Source organism: Ctenopharyngodon idella, chromosome 1 (genome assembly GCF_019924925.1).
Source record: "Ctenopharyngodon idella isolate HZGC_01 chromosome 1, HZGC01, whole genome shotgun sequence".
Lineage (NCBI taxonomy): Eukaryota > Metazoa > Chordata > Actinopteri > Cypriniformes > Xenocyprididae > Ctenopharyngodon > Ctenopharyngodon idella.
The window spans coordinates 27118667-27144273 of record NC_067220.1 but is presented as its reverse complement, the minus strand read 5'-3'; the positions used below and the strand labels follow the sequence as shown (position 1 = coordinate 27144273).

The 25607-nt window shown below is 36.3% G+C and overlaps 1 protein-coding gene across 1 annotated transcript in view; it reads left to right on the top strand.

Moving 5' to 3' along the window:
* The window catches only part of dachc (dachshund c), a 67495-nt gene that overhangs the window by 37496 nt on the left and 4392 nt on the right, over positions 1-25607 (top strand). The window contains exons 4-8 of the mRNA XM_051899617.1: positions 6012-6184; positions 9018-9153; positions 10360-10494; positions 21670-21815; positions 21924-22071. Of these exons, the coding sequence (XP_051755577.1) occupies positions 6012-6184; positions 9018-9153; positions 10360-10494; positions 21670-21815; positions 21924-22071 (738 nt within the window). The remainder of the gene's footprint in view (positions 1-6011; positions 6185-9017; positions 9154-10359; positions 10495-21669; positions 21816-21923; positions 22072-25607) is intronic.

The window sequence follows — 25607 nt, the reverse complement described above, 5'->3', positions numbered from 1 at the left end:
ACGTTTAATGCCTTTATTGGGGAAAGAGAGAAAACAAATAGTCTTATCGTTGGTTAATAATTCATTGGAGATGTTGTAGTGTGTGAGACATAGAAGTGTACACTGGGATTGGTGCTATCAGGCCAACAAATGCTTCTCAGAAGTTGGCGTCACCTGCCGGTGGTCTCTGTCTCAGGGGAGGTTGGCCTGAGGAAAAGAGAACTCCTGTGTTACCTGCAGGGGGTTACAGCACATGCCATGAGCACAAACATTTATGACTGAGATTAAAGTAACAATAAAGAGGAAGGGGTTTCCAGTAGCACTAGGAAAATCGGAAGCCTCACTTCTGTGTGTATAGTTAATTTAACTTTTAAAAGTTGTTTTTATTAACATGTTGCATAAGCACAAGAAAATATAGATATTTAAACAATAGTTGCTATTTCAGAGAGGATTTTAAAGTGTAATATCAAAATGTCTTGGCAAAATTTGCCATTTTGTAAGAATAGTGTACAAAATAATGCCAAAACCTTTTATAAACTAAATTTTTATATTTTTAAAAAATAATGTTTTTCTTTGTTTAAAAACACTATGACAGAATGAGGGTTGCAAATTTAGCCCAAATTAACATTGACTTGAAAGGGGTTATCTAGTACCAAATGGTAGTTCATAGTTATTAATGAACTTATAGTTGCCAAAAATAAAGAAAAAAAAAGTTTGTTTGATAATTTGTCCTTAACTTGCATCACAGAGCTAAACGTTTAAAGCCCGGGATACACTGCACGATTTTTGGCTGTCCCAGACGAAAGATTGCCATCGTGAAACTATCGTGGCGATTTGTGTTATCGTAGCTCTTAATCGGTGGTCCTATGTCGTACAGTGAGAGAGGTTCAAAGACAGACGTTTTTCCGGCCTTGCGACCAAAGATAGCCTACGATAGTTTTCTGACAGTGTCAGAAATTCAGCATGATCATTGCACAGTGCGTTTGCTGCTACGACCTATGTCTACTGACCAGCCAATAAAAATGCGACATGAAATCAAAGCGACATGGCGCTAAAACTTAAAACTGTTTACCTCAAGCTTTTTTCCCTTCTTCTTTCGCCGCTTCCTTTTTATTTTCAGCACACATAAAAATTACAACCGCCAAAGTGTGATTCAACATGGTATTTTTGTTAACCATTAGCGCATGCTGATGACGTTTTATTCTTCTATAGAAACTTGCATCGTAGCCTACGAGTCAATAGGTGTCATCGTACAGTTTACATGCATGTCGTGCCCGAGTTCAGTTGGATCCATGTCGCACAGTGTGATTTGTAATGATCTTAAAGGTTTGCAAAAATCGTGCAGTGTATCCCGGGCTTTAGACTGACAAATTCAGTCCACACCATAATTAAAGTATTAGTTCACTTTCAAATGAAAATTAGCCCAAGCTTTACTCACCCTCAAGCCATGTGTATATGACTTTCTTCTTTTTGATGAACACAATCTGAGATATTTTAATAAATATCCTGACGCATCCGAGCTTTATAATGGCAGTGAACAGGGTTCACGAGTATAAGCTGAAGAAAGTGTCTCCATCCACATCCATCCATCATAAACGTGTACTCCACACGGCTCCGGGGTTTAATAAAGGCCTTCTGAAGCGAAGCAATGCGTTTGTGTAAAAAAAAAAATCATATTTAACAAGGTACGAAGTAAAATATATTGCTTCCGCTAGACCACCTACCGTATTCAGCGTATAAAGAAAGTGTAAAACTCTTGCAGTTCAAAAAGCTTACGCTACGTCCTACGCCTTACCTATTCAACTTACGAAAAAACTTAACTGATGAGACACCAGTTTACACTTTCTTCGTAACTTGAATATGGAAGGCGGTCTGGCGGAAGTTAGATATTTTACTTCATAACTTGTTAAATATTTTTTTTTACACAAATGCATCGCTTCGCTTCAGATGGCCTTTATTAACCTCCCAGAGCCGTGTGAAGTACGTTTATGATGGATGGATGTGGATGGAGGCACTTTCTCCAGCTTATACTCGTGAACCCTGTTCACTGCCATTATAAAGTTTGGATACGTCAGGATATTCATTAATATTTCTCTGATTGTGTCCATCAGAAAGAACAAAGTCATATACACCTAGGATGGCTTGAGGGTGAGTAAAGCTTGGGTTAATTTTCATTTGAAAGTGAACTAATCCTTTAAGAAAAAATTGAGATTACTACATGTCCAACTAATGTATGGGTGTCACAAAGGAATGTTTTTTTAAAAAAAATGGTATTGGGGAAGTTTTTGCTAATTAAATTTTTTAATATTTAAAAAATAGTTTTACTACAATGTCAAATTTATGACATTGTTACATGATTTTAATTGTTAGATAAGATGATGTAGTACTCGAGCCCGGACAAGACCAGACTTGGACTCATGTCCGCCTCAAGTCAGAGTCCAAGACCATATTGTCTATGACTAGCCAAGACCAGCAAATTCAAGTCCAAATCCAGGCAGAGTCCAAATGCTCCTGAAAATAGTGTCTTGACTTGAGACAGACATGAGTCTAAGTTTGGTCTTGCCCAGACTTGAGTTCTACAATACTCATTTTTGATGCAGGACAGGCCAGAATAACTAATCATTTGATATGTTTAAAACTTGCTGCTTTTTATGTAAGGTTGTTTTTATTTTAGATAATAAAAAACGTGGTATTTTTGCCTCTAATGCTTTAAAAAAGTAATAGGGCAACAGAGTGTCCTATATTCATAGACTGTGCCATTATCAAGGACATGTAAAGACGTTGTTTAAGCTGATTCCTTATTCAGCTCAAACAATATCATCTGATAATCAGCAGGTAAAATCTTCACACTTCATTCTAGCAGCAGGCTGCATTGTATATTTTTTGTTTCTGTTTCTTATTTGAATCCTTTCCAGGTGTTGTGTTGTTTTGTTGCCCTCCACGTCTTTTTACGCAACAGTTTTGTGCCCAAATTTGTACCAAGATCCCTGTTGTGTTTGGATTTATCCAGCCGAGCACTTGGCTCCTTCCCAGCCCTGTCATTAGACTTCTTTTGTTTCCTTTCCTCAGCATTCAGCTTGTTTTGTTTCTCCTTTTTATTAAATGCTAAATATTTATACAATTTGCAACTTCCTGTCAAAATCATTTACACTCTCACAATAGCTCGGGCTCAAGCAAACAATGGCAACTGCTGCGGGGGGATATTTTAAAATGGCGCGTCTCCAATTTCTTTTAGCCCTGGGCTCTTTTGTTTTAGGTAAATAAAGATTGAAAGCTCTTCGTGAGTGATATCGGCCACCATGTGTTTCAGAAACAGGCCTCAGTGGCGCTGTGGTGTTAGCAGACGCTAGCGGATCACATTGTTATTCTTTTTGCAGCAGAAGCTGAGACGTAGGCCCCTTGAGATACAGATGAAGGGTGACGGATGTTGATGCATTTGGCTGAGTTCCAGTCTCATTCAAAAGTGTCTTTTTGGATGGGGAGGGGGTTTAGTGTTTCCTTGCCACTTTGGCCCTTTCCCGAATGTGCTTAGAAGGCCAGATATTGCTCCTATCAGCATTTTCTAGCGTAATATGGCAGTTTAAATTCCACTTGAAAAGGCGAATATGAGGATGGCACTGTCGTTTTATCTTTAAGAATATTAGTGATGGCCTACTGAGAAAGATGGAGCAGCTTGCATGTTCTTGGCATGTGCTTGTGCTTGGCTCACATCCCCCTCCCATCCATACATCAATCCCTTCAACACTCAATTCCTTTCTTTGATCTGCCTTTCACTTTCTTTCTGTCGCCCGATCACCGTGACTGATCTGCGTGTCATCTGTTTCATGAAAATCAGGGGCTTTTTTATTCTTTCTGTTCCCTCTCTCCATCTCTGACTAAAAATGTCATGACGAAAGGGAGGGGGGACTCGGGTGGAACTTTGATTTGTAAGTCTCTGTGGCTGAGAGGTGACCTCTGACCCCCAGAGCTGCCTGGTATTTGGCTGAAAAGCAGAGGGAGATGGAGGGTCTTGAAAACTATCACCTCCAAAGGGCTCATCATCTCCTGGCCTTCCTTTTCATCATCACCCGACCACGGCTCCGCTACTAGTGCGAGTATCAACCCAAGTGAATCCATTACCACGAGGCCAACACAGTTCAGGAGCGTCTCTTAAGGCGACTGATGGGAAATGAAAAAGTCTTTGAGAGAAACTGCCGAAATGTCCTCTCTCTCTCTCTTTCATCCTTCACTTTCAAAGTGGCGGTGCAAGACAGGCGGCCGTAGAGTGGCTGACTGTAACCTTATGCCCTGACCTGTTCAGTTGTGAGAGGATCCATTTCCTTTTTCTGCTGTTATTCCTCTCTGGAGAATATCCGCTCACATTCCTATAAAGCATAACACTGTTAGAGTGCTGCGAGGGATTGGATCAGCACAGTAAAACAAGCAAAACACCGGTCACACAGCAGGCGTATGTACTGCAGTCTTGCTGTCACGTAGCTTGTTGTGCTACAAATAGAGTGTGTGGTCTAATTTATCACAGGGTTGTTATGTATGAAGACGTTTGCAGCAGTCTGAGAAGCAGCTAATTGGTTTGAGGTGCAGACTCCAGCAGATCTAGTTATACTTGTAGACATGCTGTGCCATAATGGCATGTCTTTAAAGAGAGCTCTAACAAAGCAGAAACTGAAATTTCATAACTTGAAGCATCTTAATTTGAAACTATTTACATGTTTTTCCATTCAATTTGATGAGTGTTTCTTAATATTCTCAAATTGTTGGTACAGCATATGTTATTTTAATGAGCTTGCTTTTTTGAATGCATTTTTTTTTAATGCATTGCATTAGAGAGTTTATGCAGAAATATGTATTAGATTATAGTTAAAGGATTAGTCCACTTTCAAATAAAAATTTCCTGATAATTTACTCACCCCCATGTCATCCAAGATGTTCATGTCCTTCTTTCTTCAGTCGAGAAGAAATTAAGGTTTTTGATGAAAACATTCCAGGATTATTCTCCTTATAGTGGACTTCAATGGTCTCCAAATGGTTGAAGGTCAAAATGTGCTGCTTAAAAGGGCTTTAAACGATACCAGCGAAGGAATAAGGGTCTTATCTAGCGAAACGATCGGTCATTTTCTTTAAAAAAAATGAAAATGTATATGCTTTATAGACACAAATGATCACATCACAAGTGCTTCCACCAGAACGCGATTCCTTATTCTTCGAAAAGCTTACGCTAAATGTCCTACGCCTTCCCTATTCAACTTACGGAACGAACGCGGCACCAGTTCCGTTTTTTCTGTAAGGTTAATAGGGAGAATAATCCTGGAATGTTTTCATCAAAAACCCTAATTTCTTTTCGACTGAAGAAAGAAGGACATGGACATTTTGGATGACATGGGGGTGAGTAAATATTCAGGAAATTTTTATTTGGAAGTGGACTAATCCTTTAATGGTAATTAGTTAAAGGGTTAGTTCACCCAAAAATTAACTTTCTGTCTTTAATTACTCACCCTCATGTCATTCCACACCCGTAAGACCTTCATTCATCTTCTGTACACAAATTAAGATATTTTTGATTAAATCCGAGAGGTATATGATTCGTCCATAGACAGCAATTGAACCACCACTTTCAATGCGTTCTGACGTAGAACCTGGAAGTGTTGAATGTAAACAGTGTATGAGAATGACACAGAAGAGAAGATATTGTTGAATAAAGTCATTATTTTTGTTTTGTTTTTGTGCAGAAAAAGTATTCTCATCGCTTTATAAAATTAAGGTTGAACCACTGTAGTCACGTCGACTTTTTTTAACAATGTCTTTAGTATCTTTAAGTGGTGGTTAAATTGCTGTCTATGGATGAGTCATATACCTCTCGGATTTCATCAAAAATATCCTAATTTGTGTTCCGAAGATGAACGAAGGTCTTACGGGTGTGGAACAACATGAGGGTGAGTAATAAATGACATTATTTTCATTTTTGGGTGAACTAACCCTTTAACATTTATAATGTTTGTTTCCATATAGAATGATTTTGTGTGTTTTCTGTACAGGTTTGGAACTGCCATTCATGATGATGCCACATCCCTTGATTCCAGTCAGTCTGCCTCCTGCCTCGGTCACCATGGCGATGAACCAGATGAACCATCTCAGCACTATTGCCAGTATGGCAGCTGCTGCTCAGGTCCAGAGTGCCCCATCCAGAATGGTGACGTCAGTTATAAAGGTACAAGGACACAAATTATACATATGGTTTTTAAGAAGATTTAAAGGGATAGTTCACCCCAAAATTAAAAAATTACTTACGCTCATGTTATTTCAAACCCATATGATTTTCGTTCATCTTCGATAGAGACAAATGAAAGATACATTTTATGAAACCTGAGAGATTCTGTCCCTTCATTGAAAGTACAGTCCACCAAAACTTTCAAGCTTCAATAATTCATAAAGACATTGTAACAGTAATCCATATGAATAGAGTGGTTTAAACCAGATCTTCAGAAGAGACACGATTGCTGTATATGATGAACAAATTTTATTTAGGCTTTTATTCACAAATAAACATGCAGTCATCAACCCACATACAGTATAAATAAGATAAATATGACAAATATGATAAACAAAACCTCAACTATACTTTCTTGATGTGTAACCACTAACCTCATTGGTTCTTGCGGAAACTCAAATGTGCTTTCATGATACACAAGAACAAACCTCAGTACTTGTGCTCAGTACTTTTTTTTTTTTTTTTCCTAATACTTTTGCCTTACATCAACAGTGTAGTGCACAAATTGTATAAACTACTTTTTGTGAACTTTTTGGAGCTTATATGTAAGAATTATATGAAAAAGATCAATGTGAAGCTGTCCTAAAAGTTATTTTGTTGTATTCCACTAAAGAATAACAGCATACTATATTGGACTGATGTTATTATGAATAAATAATGACAGAAGATTTGGGTGAACTATTCCATTAACTTATTTTTGATCCCTTAAGGCTGGCCCACACTAAAAGATTTTTTAAATCTTATGCTTCCGTCTGCTGTCAGCTCGCTTTATGATTGGGTGTTGTTTTGTTCCAATCTACGTGCGTGCGTGCACGTTTGTCCTCAAGCTTCCCTCCACACAATAGGATTTAGGATCATAAATATTGGATAGTTACGAACATAAACATATTGGATAGTTACGATTTGAGATCAATGTTTTTCCAAGCAGATTCAATCACTCTTAAAGGGATAGTTCACCCAAAAATGAAAATTTTCAAATGATTTACTCACCCTCAAACCATCCTAGGTGTATATGATCTTCTTTCAGATGAACACAATCGGAGTTATATTAAATAATATTCTTGCTCTTTCCAGCTTTATAATGGTAGTGAAGGGGGCGTGAGATTTTGAAGCCCAAAAAAGTGCATCTATCCATCATAAAAGTAATCCATACAGCTCTAGTGGGTTAATAAAGGCCTTCTGAAGCGAAGCAATGGGGTTTTGGAAGAAAAATATCCATATTTAAAACTTTATTGCTATAATACTATACTATAGTATTACAAATTATAATAACTAAAAATAAATAACTGTGTTTGTCTGAAAAAAGATAGTCATATACACTTAGGATGGCTTGAGGGTGAGTAAATCATGGGATAATTTTCATTTTTGGGTGAACTATCCCTTTAAAATGCCTTACATGACAGGAAACTATGATAAGATAATCTGTAAAACCATCAAGATAATCTAAACCGCTTGACCGCAAGAGATTTTGCGAGATTTCCCATGTTCACAGTCGGGACTCTGGTTGTTTGTGAATGGAATCTGATAGTGTGTGGTGTGCTGTCTTGGTCACATTGTGGCACTCCACACACTATAGGAACAAAACTGTTAAATCTTTTTTTTTTTTTTTTTTTTTTTTAATCGTCATGTTTGTGGTCTCTCACATTTTGAAAATCTTATAAGATTTTAAAAATCTTTTAGTGTGGGCCAGACTTAAGGGATCCAAAATAATTTAATAAAATGGTTCATCCAAAACTAGGGTGACCATATTTCTCATGGTGGAATATGGGACTGATGAGCAAGGGGTGGGCAATATGACCATTTTATTTGTAATATGAGAAATTTTATTTCACGATAATTAGGCTACTGTTATATAAAAAAATATAAACTTACAATACAAACAATACGACAAATACAACATAGATACAAATTAAATAAACTTGTTTTTCAAATACAGTAGGTTTACTTACCATGTATACATTTATGTAACATATTTTGTTGTTTGATTAACAAATATTTAATTAGGCTACTGTCCCTTTAAGACTGAATTCATGGATGTAATATTCTGACGCACCCACTTGTTTACTTCCACTTAAGCCATAACCGACTGTATTTACATGAGATACTCCACACGATGGACATTTTGTTAACTATGTGTACATTTGACCATTCAGGCGCGAAGAGAACTTATCGCGCGCTGTCTGAGAGAACTGGGATCGCGCGCAAGGAAAGAGAGAGAGAGAGAGAGAGAGCGCGCACGCGAGAGAGAGCGCTTCTAGTGTGTGTCATTCAGCGCGATTCCGCCTATCCCGCCTTCACTAACGGCAAGTTAATCGATAACGAATTGTGATTGGATGGTAGTTTTGTTCTACAACGAATTTGATGGGGCTGTTCTCATGTGACAGAACACTACTACTACTACTACTACTACTCGTTCTATCAGTCATAACGAAATTTTAGGAAAGATGAAATACGGGACAAAACATGATTTTTTCTTAATAAGTCGGGACACAAAAAATAGAGCTGAAATGCGAGACTGTCCCGTGAAAAACGAGACGTCTGGTCACCCTATCCAAAACTTCTGTCATTATGTTATTTTTAGTGGAACACAGCAAAAAAGCAGAAGGGGAGAACTGGGACAAAAATTTGCCTGATTATCTTGTGTGTAGGTGCCTTTACTCAACAGTATATGAAATGTCGCAACAGAGAAAGTTCTTCTGCAATGATTTAGCATTTATTATGGTTTTATAAAATATTACAGATTATGGTGACTAATGTGTGTGTTCACCATCAGGAGCGAGTTCCAGACAGCCCGTCACCTGTACCCTCTTTGGATGATGGCCGCAGGTCAGGTAGCCACTTATCCTCCAGACAGAGCAGCAGCGTGTCCAGCTCTCCTGCCCACACAGAGAGCTCTTCCGACCGGCCACGTACGTCTGCCTGACCACATAAAAGTCATTTCTTTTTTTAGTTGTATTCCTCTGTGTCTTTTTACAAAGTCTACATTGCATATACAGTAAATTCAAGATTTTATTTGTCATCAGTGTCATGTATGCTGTAATAATGAGTATACTTTTACATTTTTATTTTCTTTCTGTATCCTGTCATATGGCTGAAGCAAACATACTAATTTAGCACCACTGAGTTTGGTCCCTGAGCACTTAGCACTATGCTCTTATGATAATGTGAAACTGCACATATAACCTTACAAATGTGCTTTTAGAATTAAGAATAAGGTGATATCACAGAATCTACTAAAAGCAAAGCCATCAGAGATGTTCATGTGCATTGCTTTAACCGGAACTAAAACTATGCAATTACAGATAATGCTGTCTACTTTTTTCAGTCTATCATCAGATGCATTAAAAATCTTACCCAAGATATCAGATATCAGTGGTATGATATAATTTGGGACAGAATATGTGTTTTAAATCCTATTTTTGACAAAACTGAGGTTTAACTCTTGTAATCATTTTTCACTTTTTGAAATTGCTTCTATAATATTATTTACTTGCCTTTTTGTTAAAAGTTAAAAAGCTTGTTCAGTACAAGATCTGTACAGTACAGACTTATTGTTCACATCTTGGATATAAGTGAACCTTTCATTATTGAATTAAAACATCATACACTACCATTTAAACATTTTGAAAGAAGTCGTATGCTGACTAAGGCTGTATTTATTTGAGTATTAAACAGTAAAAACTGTTTAATATATTTTAAAATGTAATTTATTCCTGTGATGGCAAAGCCGAATTTTCAGCATCATTAGTCTTCAGTGTCACATGATCCTTCAGAAATCTTTCTAATATGCTGATTTAGTGTTCAAGAAACAGATTCTTATATGATTAATAATTTTGGAAACAGTTTAATATTTTTGTGGAAATCTTTTGGAGCATTAAAAATGTCTTAACTGTCTATGTGTCCTTGCTGAATAAAAGTATTAATTTAAAAAAACAAAAAAAAAAAACAAATTTTGAATGGTAATGTACATAAAACATAAAACATACATTACATTTAAAATTGTATAGAACAAATTTTATACCTATTATATGAGAACATTGGGCTTCAAGGATCAGTCTTTGTATTTACGTCCTTTGTTTGTAAAATCTGTTTATATGCCCCTCCTTTCCCTTTAGATTTACATCAGAATGGTCTTTCTCTTGGCCACGCCTTGTTAGGCCTGTCTCCAAGTGCACCACCAGGACCAAAAGAGGGGGATCTGGCAACCCATGACACAGGGCATGAAACAAAGAGGGTTTCTACAGAAAAAGGTTAGATGCTAATATTGTATTATGTGTTGAATACCATTTGCAGGGGAAAGCCATTCTACAAGATACTGTATATAAAGTAACCTTTTCTTAAATTATATCAAGACGTAACTAAACTTATGTAGTTTCCAAGTTTTCAAACATTATCCTTTGCCTAATAAAACATAGTTAATATGGCATGTATAAGCTGTTTATTTAAAAAAATAAATGATTTATCCAAATTTTTGTATTAAGAAATAATTACTTAGGTGCCTTCTGTCTGATACTGGTGAACCGCACAGATTATCACATTGTTTAAACAGTAAAAAGTGCTTATCTCAGATGCAAAAACAAGTTCATTACAGTGCAGTTCAACAAGGTCAAAAAGTTTAGCAATGACTGCACTTTTATCGTTTTTCTAATGCAAAAAAAAAACACACACAAAAAACCCCCCTCAAATTCATGTTTTGAATTACATAACAAAAAAAAAAGTCATGGAAAATGCAAGCATTTTTCCTAAACAGATTTGAAATTGTCTAATATTTTTCCTTCAACTTAGCAGATCATTTATCAGTAATGGTTTAGATTGACTGCAGGAAATGATTGCTGATCCTGCTTATGTGTCACTTAATACTCAGTATATTTCATTTCTGTTCATATGTGAGTCTTGATGTGCATATTCTGAGAAATCAATGAATACTCTCGCTCACAATTCTGTGAAAATTATCCATAGAGGTAGAAATGGCACGGTAGTGGGGCTGAATTAGTTAGCGATTTGCAGACCGTGAAGTAATGAGCAAGACCCCCCCTCTCTTTCCAACCAACTCTCTTACCCTAGCCCTCCTGGAGGTGTAATTTTCCTAATAACCTCCCAGAACCCTTGTTTGGTTTTTGCGTTTGAAGGCTTTCATTAGGCTAATGAGGACTTTGCAAGGACGAGTAGTCAGCACAATTTCCTCATTGTGCCGTGGAGAGAAGACAGTGCACCCGAAATCAGAAAAGGGGGCTTTAGTGTGACTGAACACAGCCTTTTGGGATTTGGTGAAATCGTGGAAATCACACAGGTGCTAAAACCCTGTATCAAATTTTTAATATTTCAAAGGATTTTTAGCACAGATACCACTACATCAACCATGATGACATTGATGTGGAGACACTACATCAAATGTGGTAACACTGATGATGAAGTACTGTGTGACCAAAAAGATTTATATACACTACCGCTCAAAAGTTTGTGGTCAGTACAATTTTTGGTGTGAAAGAAATTAATACTTTTAATCAGCGAGAATGCATTAAATTGATCAAAAGTGACTGTAAAGACTATTTATAGAAATAGGAATAGACTATGTTCAATTTCAAATAAATGCTATTTTGTTTTGAACTTTCTATTCACCAACGAATCCTGAAAAAATTGTTCATACAATTGTTAATAAAAAATTAACAGCAACACTGATAGTGATAAGAACTGTTTCTTGAGCACCAAAACAGCATATTAGAAAAATTTCTGAAGGATCATGTGACACTGAAGACTGGAGAAATTATGCTGAAAATTCAGCTTTGACATCACAGGAATGAATTTTAGTATATATGGAAATAGAGAAAATTATTTTAAATTGTAATAATAGTTCGCAATATTAATATTTACTGTATTTTTGATTGGACAAATGCAGCCTTGATGAGCATAAGAGAAAAAATCTTACTGACCCCAAACTCAGTTTATAGTATTATTAAAGTAATATCTGTATATCTGGTGAAAGAAACCCTGTAGCAGTGTCAATGTCATCAACAATACTACTGACTGAAATGTTTAATCAAGTTATTTTTTTTTTTAATTATTGATAAAATTTGCATCATGATGTTAACTGAATGATTATAATTAAAACATACTGATGGCAATAATATGACAAGATAAAAAGCAAGATGCATTTACAATGGTTTATAATGGCTAAACGTAAAAAAAAAAAATTTGTCAAATGTCAAGACTATGACTAAAGCAAGAAAAATTGGTAAAAAATTAAAGGTGCGGTAAGTAGATTTTGAACAACGCTGTTGTACGTTGTTGATATTTGAAATCAACCCAAACAAACCCACTCCTCTCTTCAAAAAATAAAGCGCAGTTGATGAACGAACAAGGAAGCACAAAAAATGAACGTACAGTACACAAGAGTAAATACAAAGTGTTCGTTGTTAGATGCAAACAGCACAGCAGCTCCAGACAATCAAAACCCAGTGTTACTCACATGAGAAGCGGAATCAAAGCAGTTTTCAGGCCTTCCCACTTAGCTCTCTCCAGCGCTGAAGAACTTTCCTAATATAAACGCGGGTCCTAAAGCGCTTGCCCAGCCATAAATCTGATATTCTTTTGAGCCCTTCTGGTATTGTGTCCCATCTCTCGTTCTGCAGTTTTTTTTTTTTCTTATTTTCAAATCTCCCTCTTACTCGTTCTCTCTCCTCGACCGTCATATGCCCCCCAATGCTGATTGGTTACACGTTTGTTGTTGGTGTCAGCCCGACTAACTTCCAAACAGTGTTTTTGAAATTCTTCTTTAATACTAAATATTAAAGTCCACCTTTAATACTAACCATTTGAACTGCCATGCATATCAGTGACAGTTGTTTGGCTGGCACAGGACTTGAAGAGTTCAGATGCAAAAATCTCTAAGTCCACCTGACTTCTTTTAAATTAGCTTGTTTTTTTTACCAGGCTCCTATGTTTAGGTTCAGTAATTTCACTTTAATGGCAATGAAAAGGTTATTAATCAGTTATTGAAATGCCTTATTTTATATTGTCGCTTTAGCCAATTCATTGGTATTTAACAAATTTAACTGTCTTTTGCTGTAAAACCATCTAAGTCCATGTGTGCTTTTTTTGCAAAAACCTTTAAGTCCGCATTTTTGGACAACAAGACATATTAAAACATCAGTTTCTGTCAGTTTTACAGCAGCAAAAGGAATACTGTTGTGCTTACTTGCGCACTCGCGAAATCCTGTCATTGCCACTGTAACGATGGACAAAACACTATAAAAACTTGCAGCTCGGCAATTGAAAGTCGGCTCATAAGCACACTGTCATTCATTCATCTCAATTGGTTCTTCTGTGGACTTAGAGGCTTTTGCTGACAAAGGGAAGTGGCGTTTGCAGTTTCTGCCAACAAACCGGTATTTCTGAATGGGCTGTCGCTGGGATTTAGCGGATTTGAATATTTGATGAACGTATACTATGTGTGGAGAGCATTCGCTCAATATCATTATCCCATTTTTGACGGAGGTGGCGTTTAGCAGCTTTTGCATCTGAACTCTTCATTTTGTTTTCTCTGAATTCACAGTTAATTTAGAATGTCTGTCAATACGGAAAGATGCTTTTTGGAATGGCTTCTGTATGGCTTCCAGCAGCAGGGAGTAATAGATTAGGTTATAATGTAGGGGGAAATACATAACACATTAGGTTAGTTTTTATTTCAGGCTGAAAGCATAATGATGGTTTGATCTTGTTTTTAGGAGAATGAACTACATCAAAATGGTATCATGACATTAAACATGGCCATGGAATTCATGCAATCCATCACAAAAGTATGAAACGTGTCATTTTAAGTCAGGTCAAATGCTTCTTGAAATGTACAGGCTTTTAACTGATATTCTTCATTTGTGTTTAAAATAAATTTCAGAGAAGGCATAAATTTGAACAGTTAAAGGATTAGTTCACTTCTGAATGAAAATTTTCTGATAATTTACTCCACCCCCATTTTAATTTAACAGCTAGGGTGGAAGGTCTAAACTGCAATTTAGACCTTCCACCCGGTGAACCCCACTAAAGTCCACTATATGGAGAAGAATCCTGGAATGTTTTCCTCAAATAACCTTAATTTCTTTTCGACTGAAGAAAGAAAGACATGAACATCTTGGATGACATGGGGGTGAGTAAATTATCTGGAAATTTTCATTCAGAAGTGAACTAATCCTTTAAGCTCAGTGTCATAAAAACTATGTCCTGTCCTTTAACTAGTTTTGATTTTGAAGTTAGCCCCTTGGCACAAATTCAGTCCTGCTGAGCTCTTGTGAAGTTTTTTATGCATGCTTATTTTATGAAACTTCAAAAATCAATGGCTCCCCCTTTGTAGAACGTCATTCTAGACTCTCAGTCACTGCCAGGACACCTTTACTAGTCACTAGACTGAAGGATAACTTCCACCTTCATGTTCCTGAAATTAATCTTTAGGGGCAGTGCTGAAAGTGTGAAGATCAGAAGTTGTATCTCTTCTTTATGGCTTGTCAAAGACAGAGGAGTTCAAAGACAATTCCTTTATCCATCTCAGAGCTTTTCAACCTTCATTCACTCTCTGCACGCTCTCTTATGCTGACTGTGGAGGACTTTTGCAGTGGACGCAGGAGTTCATTAGTCCAGGGAATCCAAAACAAGGGGTGACCTTGGTTGAGGAGATGCATTTATGATCTAACAGGCTGCCAGGATTTTTTTGCTGGAAAGCAAGTGCACAAACCATAATAATTCAATGGAGGATCAATCAGATTTGAAGGCAAGGGGAGAGATGGAGAAGAGAAAAGAGAGTAGTGCTAACTCAGCACTGATTGTACCTCCGGGGCACCGTAGTTCAGCGGCACGGCCCAAGCTTCCTCCCGCTGAGTGCTCCGGCGGCCGACACTAATCACATTCCAGCAAACACCATGCTTTTAGGTACCCTCGAGGAGAGGAGAGGGAGGAAGACAGGCAAAGAGAGGGAGATCGGCAGTGAGGGGAGCTGACAGTGAGCAAGAGCCAGCGGAAGCGGGAGACCGATTGTTTTTCCTCTTTGAAACACCTTGAATGTGACAGAGGCATCTCTCTTCTGCCAAGATGTGAAGATCAGATAGTGTGAGATTAAGATGCTTTGGTCAGCTAAGTGAATCCGCAGAGATAAGGGAGGGGTGAGTAAATCTAATCAGACCTTATCAGGCGCAGGGGAAGGTGAGATTTTGAGCACCTACTTGTTTAAATGGATCCTGAGTTATATATACTTTAAATACAGTATGGGCAAAGAGATGGGCTGAGCTTTTTAATGCATTTTTTAAAGCGAAGGACATTCAAGAACAAAAAAAGAAGAGATGCTTTGGATTTTTGGGGTTAAATTATGAAAATGGGGCATACAGAAAGAAATAGATACAGGGAGAACAATGGACCGAATGAAAGACTGGAAAAGAGAAAGACTATGAGGTTCAGTTCATTAACTTTAATACATCTGCTTAAAGAATTAGTTCACTTTAAAATGAAAATTAGCCCAAGCTTTACTCACCCTCAAGCCATCCTGTGTGTATATGACTTTCTTCTTTCTGATGAACACAATTGGAGTTATATATAAATATCCCGACGTATCTAAGTTCTATAATGGCACTGAACGGGGGCAACAAGTTTGAAGCTCATAAAGAGTGCATCCATCCATCAGAAACGTACTCCACACGGCTCCGGGGGGTTAATAAAGGCCTTCTGAAGCGAAGAAAAGCGTTTGTATAAGAAAAATATCCATATTTAACAAGTTGTAAAGTAAAATATCTAGCTTCCGCCAGACCGCCTTCCGTATTTAACTTACGAAGAAAGTTTAACGCCTCTCGCAGTTCAAAACGCTTATGCTACATCCTACGCCTTCCTTATTCAAGTTAAATACAGAAGGCGGTCTGGCGGAAGCTAGTTGTTGCTTCCGTTCACTGCCATAAAGCTTGGACGCATCAGGATAGTTATTAATATAACTCCAATTGTGTTCATCAGAAAGAACAAAGTCATATACACCTAGGATGGCTTGAGGGTGAGTAAATGTTGGGGTAATTTTCATTTTAAATTGAACTAATCCTTTAATATATCTGTGACAACATCTAAAGCATGGCTGTGTATGGCCTCACCACACCGGCTCAGTCGGACCAGACCCAAAAATTAAGAATGACATTAAAATGATGAAAGAAATTAAGGATACGTTAAATTGTTGAAAAGTAACTATTCTATTTCAAATGAATGCTGTTCCTCTATTCATTCTATTGTGAATTTTTGTGAATCAGTTGATCCAGTTCAGAGCTGTCTGAATGATTAATTTAATAATCAAAATGATAAATTTCTTGAGTTGAAGTGACAGACTCCGGTCACAGGAGTCTCCTACAGGTTATTTTTGTATGGATCCCTGGAAAAAAATAGATATCTTGGACACAAATTAAGAATTTGTTCCTACAAATTTGTCCATGTTTCATTAATTAATTCCTTCAGTTTACTTAAATTATGGCCACAATGTACTAATCTTTTTCTTCATTTTAGTTCAATAATGGCCACAATTTAGCTAAAATGAGGGAATGAATTAGTACAAAATGGCCACAATTTACCTAACATGAGGGAAAAATTAATAAATCATGGGAACACTTTTAATTTGTGGTCACATTTATGTTTTTTTTTTTTTTTTAATGTAATTTGCAGGGCTCCGTATTTTTGAGTGAACTATTTCCTCTTCTGGTCTGAAATGCTGGTCTGGAGAGGAAAACAATGGAATTGTTATTTACTCTCACATCCAGGCCAATGGAGTCAGTTCACATGATAATGCCATAGAATGGTGCAGTGAAATAATTAAAGGTACAATCCCTCTGGAGAAACCTGCAGTTAAGTGCTTTGGTCAAGGGAACAATAGCGATTGCACATGCCTTGCTCTTTGGTGGGATCATACCAGCAACTTTTCAAGCTGAGCATTAACTCTTACATCACACCACAACAAATATATTAAACAAAAACTTTTAACATTACAGTGTAGAATGTCCAGCTGACTATGAAGTCAGTCTACTGATGTAGTTAGGCAGCCCTAGTGATTTTGAAGTTTTTCTTTTGATGCAGTCTTGCTGATTATAAGACAACTGTTACAGCAGTACAATCATTTTGAACTTCCATGCCCTACCCTACAGTATATAATTGTAATGCCAACACCATATGGCAGTTCAGTATGCTAATAGATCAGCTGTGTTAGAACAGAAAGTCACCTTTCTCTGGCCTCCCTGCTGACATTTTTATTAGCATACACAGGGCTGGTTATTACCACTACAGAACTATGGATACCTGCATAAACCCCATGCTTTAATACAGCCCTACAAAACGAACAGAGCCCATCTGGTCTCACTGTGCAAATGTATTAAAACAGCTTTGATAGGTACAATAGTGCCCTAGGCTGAAGAAATATGTCTAATAGTTTTAATTTCTTTTACTGGAGAAAACCTGCATGGTGTAGAAATGAAAACTTAAAAATCTTAACTATTTACATTGGTAACTATTGTTGCACTTAAAAATATCTAAAAACGGCAAAAATGTCTTCATTAACTGGTTTTATTCAAGTAACAAAAAATATCATTTAACATCACTGAATCAACCTAAATACATTAATTTATACCAACAATTTTTTCTTTTGTTCATAACATTTAAGGTTAAATGTACTTTATTTAAGTTAAAGACCTTCTGTCCACTATTTATGAAATAAAATTCTACTGTTAAACTGTACCTCATCTTGCACATTTGTCATGATTTGGAATTCCATGTGTTAAACATTATGGCAGCAGCTATTTACATTACATTACATGTTCACACTAGTTATAAATAGCAACAAATAGCATCTTGTTTACATTAAGTACAAATTGTGATAAATGCTCTTAAAACTAAAATACACGAAATACACTAAAATACACTGCTGTTCAAAAGTTTGGGGTCAGTACATTTTTTTTTTAAAGAAATTAATACTTTTATTTAGCAAAAATGCATTAATTTGTTCTAAAGTGTAAAAACTTGTTACACTTTCTATTAATCAAACCATGAAAAAATGGTTTATGGTTTCCTCAAGCTGCACAGAAATGCTTGAGCATTGAATCAGTGGTCACACTTTACATCAAAAAGTAAGTACTTACTGTTTTCATATTGTGTTGCGAAACACTTTTGCTGCTATTGAGGTGGGATATGGGTAAGGTTAGGCACAGGTTTGGTGTATGGGTAGGTTTAAGAGTGGGTTAAGGGGTAAGGGAAGGGTCAACAGAGTGTAATTATATTTGTATTTGCATAAATTATTTACAGCTGTAATTACATGCAGATATTTTTTAAAAATACAAGTACAATATAAAAACATGTATGTACACAATAAGTGCATTGTATCAACTGATTAATTTAAATGTTATTACATAGTAGTTAAAGACATAAGTGGGACCGAATTAGCATATTAGAATAATTTCTGAAAGATCATATGGGAATAAATTACATTTTATATATATTAAAATAGAAAACAGTTATTTTAAACTGTGATAATATTTCAATTATATTGCTGTTTTTTTCTGCATTTTTGATCAAATAAATGCAGCCTGCACAATGGACTTCTTTTAAAAGCATCTTCGACCCCAAACTTTTGAATGATAGTGTAGAAATAACATACTATTTGTACTAAAGTAAAAAATATCTAAGCAATGATGGGCAGAGGTAGTAAAAATAGGCAAGGTTGGCTATTTGCACAGTGTAAATAGACACTGCCAGCTATTATTTGTACTAATACAGCAAAGTTCATATAAATGATGTAGTACTGCATTTTAGACAGTAATTTTCCACCAAATTAAGATAAAAATCAAAAATTTAAATATTAAATGGTGTGTGATTCATAAAGATTAGACTAAGGCTCATTAAAGATTAAGATGATACTGGTAAAGTGGCAGAGATGAGAGGAGGAGTAAGATGAAATTGTTCGATCGAGACACTCTGGTGTTTCTGTTAGTTCTGGAGGCCCCATACATTAGCAAACTCTTTGAAGTGAGTGACAATGACAAGATCAAGGCTTCAGCCTGATCAAAAACAACATTTCTTGGTGCTCTGTATCTTAAAACCTCTTCCTGTGCTTTAAGTGCTAGTCTTTGGTCAGTATTCTTTTTTTTTTTCATTCTAAACCTTTTGATGACATGTGTTGTTGGGTAAGGACTCATTGTAATGGAGAAGTTTTACAATATTATCTCAAGGGATACACAGGAAAAAGTTTGTATGCTAAATACATCTTATGAGAATCCTTTACATCTCAGCAGTCCTAGGATCCAAATGAAACCATTTTTATATTATTAACCGATATTATTAAAGACACAGGGCTGCTCTTGAATCATCAGTTATATGTTACAGTCATATTTTAAGCCTTATGAATGTCATAATACAGCTGTGACTAAAACCTTAGAACAGATGTAGAGTCGTTAGATAGCGGGAGTATCTGCTTTGGCTTAAGTTAAATGAGATTTACTTCCCTTTAGACCACAAAACTGAACCAGAACCAGTGTGTAGTGTCTTATTGAAACTAAGTTGATTTGACTGAAGACATTGCTTTTTCTCAGCAAATGAATAGGCTGACATTTGGAGTCCATTAGAAACAAAGTAACGCTGATGTGTACCGACCTTGAATCATTATGACACTAGCATTCTGTCCTCAAGACTCATGGCTTAAACACTGAGCACTGATAAGAAGATGTGGGGTGTTTCACAGTGTGATTTCTGCAAAAGAAGTAATGAGTCTAAAAACATGGCTAGAATATGAAGGACTCTTTGTAAAGGTGTTTGGAAGAATCACAGTTTCCACATGTTTTTCTTTTTTCTTTTTTTCATAAATCATTACTATTGGTCATCCTTCATGCCTGTCTGTGACTGTGGGTTTTGCAAATATCTAACCAATGAAAAGTATTAAAACGCAAGTGGTGCTCACTGCAGAGTCAAATAATGTCCAGCTCCTCCTTTCTGGATGTAATGGGTGGAGCTAGTCCTTGACCTAATGGGTGGAGTTATATTTAGCGATCGGGTTATGGTAGGGTTAGGGTGTAGTTGGACCGTCAGCTCCACCCATTATGTCCAGCGAGGGGGAGCTGGACATCAAGCTCCACCCTTTGGCTTTGCAGTGAGCAGCCTCTCTTAAAAAGAGCTTGTGATTAAACCTGTAACTCCATTGGATCCTCAAACTGTCATTGGTAAAACCTCTTAACTCCACCCTGCCTCCATCGTGAATGAAGTGCCACACACATATTGAACCGTCTCTGCTTGTTTGTAATGCAAGGGTAAATAAACAATAAACTGTTTGTTTGAATAAGTACAGTGTTTTAAGAAGCACTAATATATATATATATATACATATATTAAGGCTAATGTTTTATGTATTTGAGGAACGAAGAAGAGTGTCTGTGGTCGAGTCATTGCCAGTACTGTCTTAAATAGCCATCATCTTTAATAACATGGGAATTTGGCCAAATGACTGAGTGCCCACATCAGTAGCTTGATTTTGGTAATATAATCACACTTGCAAGTGTCTGACCATATGTGAATCCACAATATCAACGTAGTGTTTAAATATTTAAAAAGAAAAAATACAGTGTAGAAAAAACGAATGGGAGAAATAACACAGCTTAATATGGCGGTTTAATTACCTTTTTTTTTCCCTGTTTGAAGAAAATACTGTTTATCGGCATGCTTTGAGCTGAAGAACTAAAATTTATGATCACTGTTGTCAGATTTTATTGAAAATGTATTTTATTAAAAATATACTAAGACATTAAAACACTGAATAAATAGCCTATAGCAATTATTAGCCCAAAAAAGGCTCTGAAAGGCAATCACTACTGACTTTGCACAAAAGTTTTGCAAGTTTTTTTCCCTGGGGAACGCAAAACATTTGCGAGAGAACTTTTTTCCCATCATCATGTCCCTTTAGGGGCTAAGTAAAACAGTAATATTGTGAAATATTATTACAACTGTCTTCTATTTTAATATATTTTAAATTGTAATGTATTTCTGTGATGTAAAAGCTGAGTCTTCAGCCTCCATTACTCCTTCAGTCTTCAGTGTCACATGATCCGTCAGAAATAATTCTAATATGCTGATTTGGTGCTCAAGAAACATTTCTTATTATTATCAATGTTGAAAGCAGCTATGCTGCTTAATATTTTTGTAGAAACTGTGATTCTTTGATGAATAGAAAGTTCAAAATAAAAGCATTTACGTGGAATACAGATCTTCATTATAAATGTCTTTAGTCACTTTTGAATAGAAGTATTAATTTAAAAAAATCTTACTGACCCCAAACGTGAACAGCAGTGTAAGTAATAAAACATTTATTTAAAGTTTTATTTTATTTTATTTGTAATAAAAAGTGCTAAAAAAAATAGTTATTAATGTGTTGTGTTCCCTTGTGATAGAAGAGAATGTCCTTTGCACCCCAACGTCCCGAGACAGCTATGAGAGAGTGTCTCATTCCGGACCGACATTACCCCCAGGATTCCCTGCTCCGCTGCTCTTTCCCGAGGGCCTGTCCTCCATAGAAACCCTCCTCACCAACATACAGGTACATAAAGCTATATAAAAAATATGTATTTCAGTAGTTTTAAAAAATGTAAAGATTCACCCCGCTAAGTGTATTGCTCAAATCTCAAGCCCATTTTCTCTTTTCCAGGGTCTGTTAAAGGTGGCTATTGATAATGCGCGGACACAGGAGAAGCAGGTGCAGCTGGAGCGCACAGAGCTGAAGATGGAGCTGTACAGGGAGAGAGAACTACGTGAGACGCTGGAGAGGCAGCTCTGCGTCGAGCAGAAAAACAGAGGTGAATAGATGATCTGAGACCAGTCTGCAGACAATGCTTAAGAAGTGGGTTTTTGTGCAGAATCCTGGTTAGGTCAGGTGTTTGTCACCAAGGTGTCTGTCACCAAGGTGTCTATTCTGTTGTCCGGAAAATGTCATTTTTAAAAACTTTGCTCATCTACAATACAGTGCTAAATGTCTAATTTCAGATGTTCAGATGCAATTTTGACGCTTAATGGAATAGTTCACCAAAAATACCTACACATGGTTTATTTTGTCATTTTGACAGTCATGGCCACTGTGAACTGTTGTTGCACTGCAAGAGCCATGTAAATTTATACTTCTATGTTCCAACAGCATACAAGTTTGGATTGATATGAGGGTGAACAAACAATGATTCACTTTTGGGTGAACTGTCCCTTTAAGGTTTAGAATATAGAGAGTCTATGACATGTTGCAGATTTTTTTGGTCACACTTTATATTAGGTGTCTTTAACTACTATTCATTTACATAAAAAAATGTTAGGTACAATGTAATTGTTTTTATGTTGTATTGCAAAACATACGGGTACGGGTAAGGTTAGGTACAGGTTTGGTGTTATTGTTAGGTTTAAGTGTGGGTTAAGGGGTAAGGGAAGGGTCAACAGTGTAATTATAATGTAATTACAGAAATTAAAAACATGTATGTACACAATAAGTGCATTGTATCAAATGATTAATTTAAGTTAGTACATAGTAGTTAAAGACACTTAATATAAAGTGGGACATTTTTTCCTCATCTTTTATTTAAACTAAAAAAATCTATCTTTTTTATTTTTCAGATCTGTTTATTTAAGAAAAAAATAAAAATACAATTATACATGCAATGACAAAGTTTGTGTAAAACTGAAAAAAATCATAAAAAAAGTTTCAAGGTTGATATATAGGCAGATAATTTAACAGATTATCAGATTAATAACAGATAACCGTTTTATGACAAAGTTAGTTCAGATTGTACCATGTCATGTAATGTGACTCCCCAAATGTAATATTTATCAATTAATAATTAATGATATTTGAGGGAAATATAATACCTTGAAAAATACATTTATTTATTTATTTATTTTTTTAAAGTGAGCATTCACATCTATTCAGGGTGTAAGGAAATATGTTGCAACATTTTACTTGTAACTCTCTTATAAATGTTTTCCAAACAATATGAAACATTAATACAGAAAGTGCATTTCTTAAAAAAAATTGGGACATGCTTTGTCCTTTTCTTTTATCACGGACACTCAGTCAATGTTTGCTGGATGTTTGTGCAAATGCCTTGGCAACATACATGTGCTATCAGCAAGTTCTCATGTGCATCATGTGTGACTGATGATTGACAAGACATATGCAAGATAAGCTGTTGTGAAGTTGTAGTGATTCTGTGCTTTCACAGTTGAAATCGTATGTGCTTTATAAGAAAAACTCATCTTCAGTTACATGTAGTGTTGCCTGCCCACATCACAAAAACAAGTAAAACAGGTTCTCAAATTTAACTGTCCTGCACTTGATCTTTCATATCACGTTTACTAACAAATAAATTTACTCTCAATTTAATCTCTTAATCTTCTGTTCTCCAGAATGTACACACAATCGTAGTCTACATAAATCAGAAACCTCCGAGGCAGCCGTCATAAAATGGTGGAATCATTAAAGAAGGTGACAGGGCAACATGCACCATTAATGAATGTTGTTTAATTAGAGAGCCCCTCATCTCGTATTCTCCTGTCGCCCTCATTGTGCTCCAGCTAGTCATGTTACTGCAAATTCAGCACTTTCTCCAGCCACACACACACAAACACACACATATACAGACACAGAGAATTACCCTTTGTAATTACAAGTACATATTATGATATTAGTGTGAATGATTTATTATCAGCGTAAACAGAATTGCTGTGTTAATATTCGCCACATCACATTTGATGAGGATAATGAATCTTCTGCATAATTCATCAAATCAACCGGCTCCTCCATTAGTGAGAGATGTCTTTATACTGCAGCCAGCTGACTTAGAGTCAGTTTCTGTGTTTTATACCCAGTGGTCAGAGGAAAGATTAAGAAGAAGAAGGTCGGTCCTTCTTGATCATTCAAAGAGGAAAGGCTCACAGCTATCGGACAGAAAGCGGTTTTTTTTCCCCCCCGTTTTTTTTTTTTTTTTTTCTGCTGACTGTGGCGTCTGAATTAAGCTCTTACTGCAAACTGGAAAATTAACATGTTCCACTGGGCTCCAGCCTAGTTTCACATTAGATGTGCATTATATCAGACACAGTATTTAGTGAAAGGCTGAATAAGGGCATGTGGAACAGCTTTTCATGGTTTGCTATAATTACTGTTTGCTGTGATGTGGGATTTGATGTAATAATTTTTCTATTATCCAGTGGCATAAAGTTTTTCCAAAGTCATTTTTCAAGTTTAATGTCAAGTCAAGTTTATTGTTTTACAGCAGGTATATAAGATATAGGAGATATATATTTTTATATATATATCAAATATTTTTTAAAATGCTTTTTTAAAAATGAAATTTATGCTTTTATTCATCAAGAATGCATTCAACTGATCAAAAGTGACAGCAAAGACAATTATAATGTTACAAAAGATTTCTATTTCAAATAAATGCTGTTCTTTTGAACTTCTATTCTTCAAAGAATCCTGAAAAATAATAAGCAGCAATATTGTTTTCAATGTTGACAATCAGAAGAAATGTTAGTTGGGCAACAAATCAGCATATTAGAATGATTTCAGAACGATCATGTGACACTGAAGACTGGAATAATGGCTGCCGAAAATTCAGCTGTCATCACAGGAATAAAATACATTTTAAAATGTATTAAAATAATAAAAAGTTCTGTCATGGCAACTCTCTGAGTGCTTGGCATGGTAATGGATATGACAATGGTGATATGTTTGGCTTTGGCGGAATAGATCTGCTATGCTGCTGCCGCTGCTGTTATTGCTGCTGCAGAGTAAGTACGGAACTTGCTACTGCCAATATATACACGACATGCTGCTGTGAGCAAGTAACACATGCTGCTTTTGTACAGTATAGCGTACATGAATTACCCCCAGCAGATCTATACAGGTGGAGCTGGGGAAGGTGGAGGGTTCCTGAAAGCATGCTGCAAATTGCTAAAGCAAACGCTGAACAAGTATTTGAAAGTTGAGCAGCGAGCTCATTGGCTACTGATACAGCAGGAATCAATCAGCTGTGCCCTATAGATAATCATGTGATTGCAAGCAGTTAAATGGGGACCTATTATGCAAAATTCACTTTTACATGGTGTTTGAACATAAACGTGTGTCGGCAGTGTGTGTACACAACCACCCTATAATGGTAAAAATCCATGCATTCTTTTTTTAAAATTCCCATAAATCATAAGCAGTGTCTCAGAATAAGAATAAGTGAAGTCACATTGCACAAGCCCCGCCCACAACTGTTGATGGACTCTGGCCTATTTGCATAGACCCCACCCAGAGTGAGCTGTACACAGTCCGCTATGTTTATCCCCTCGCCAGAGTATTTAACAG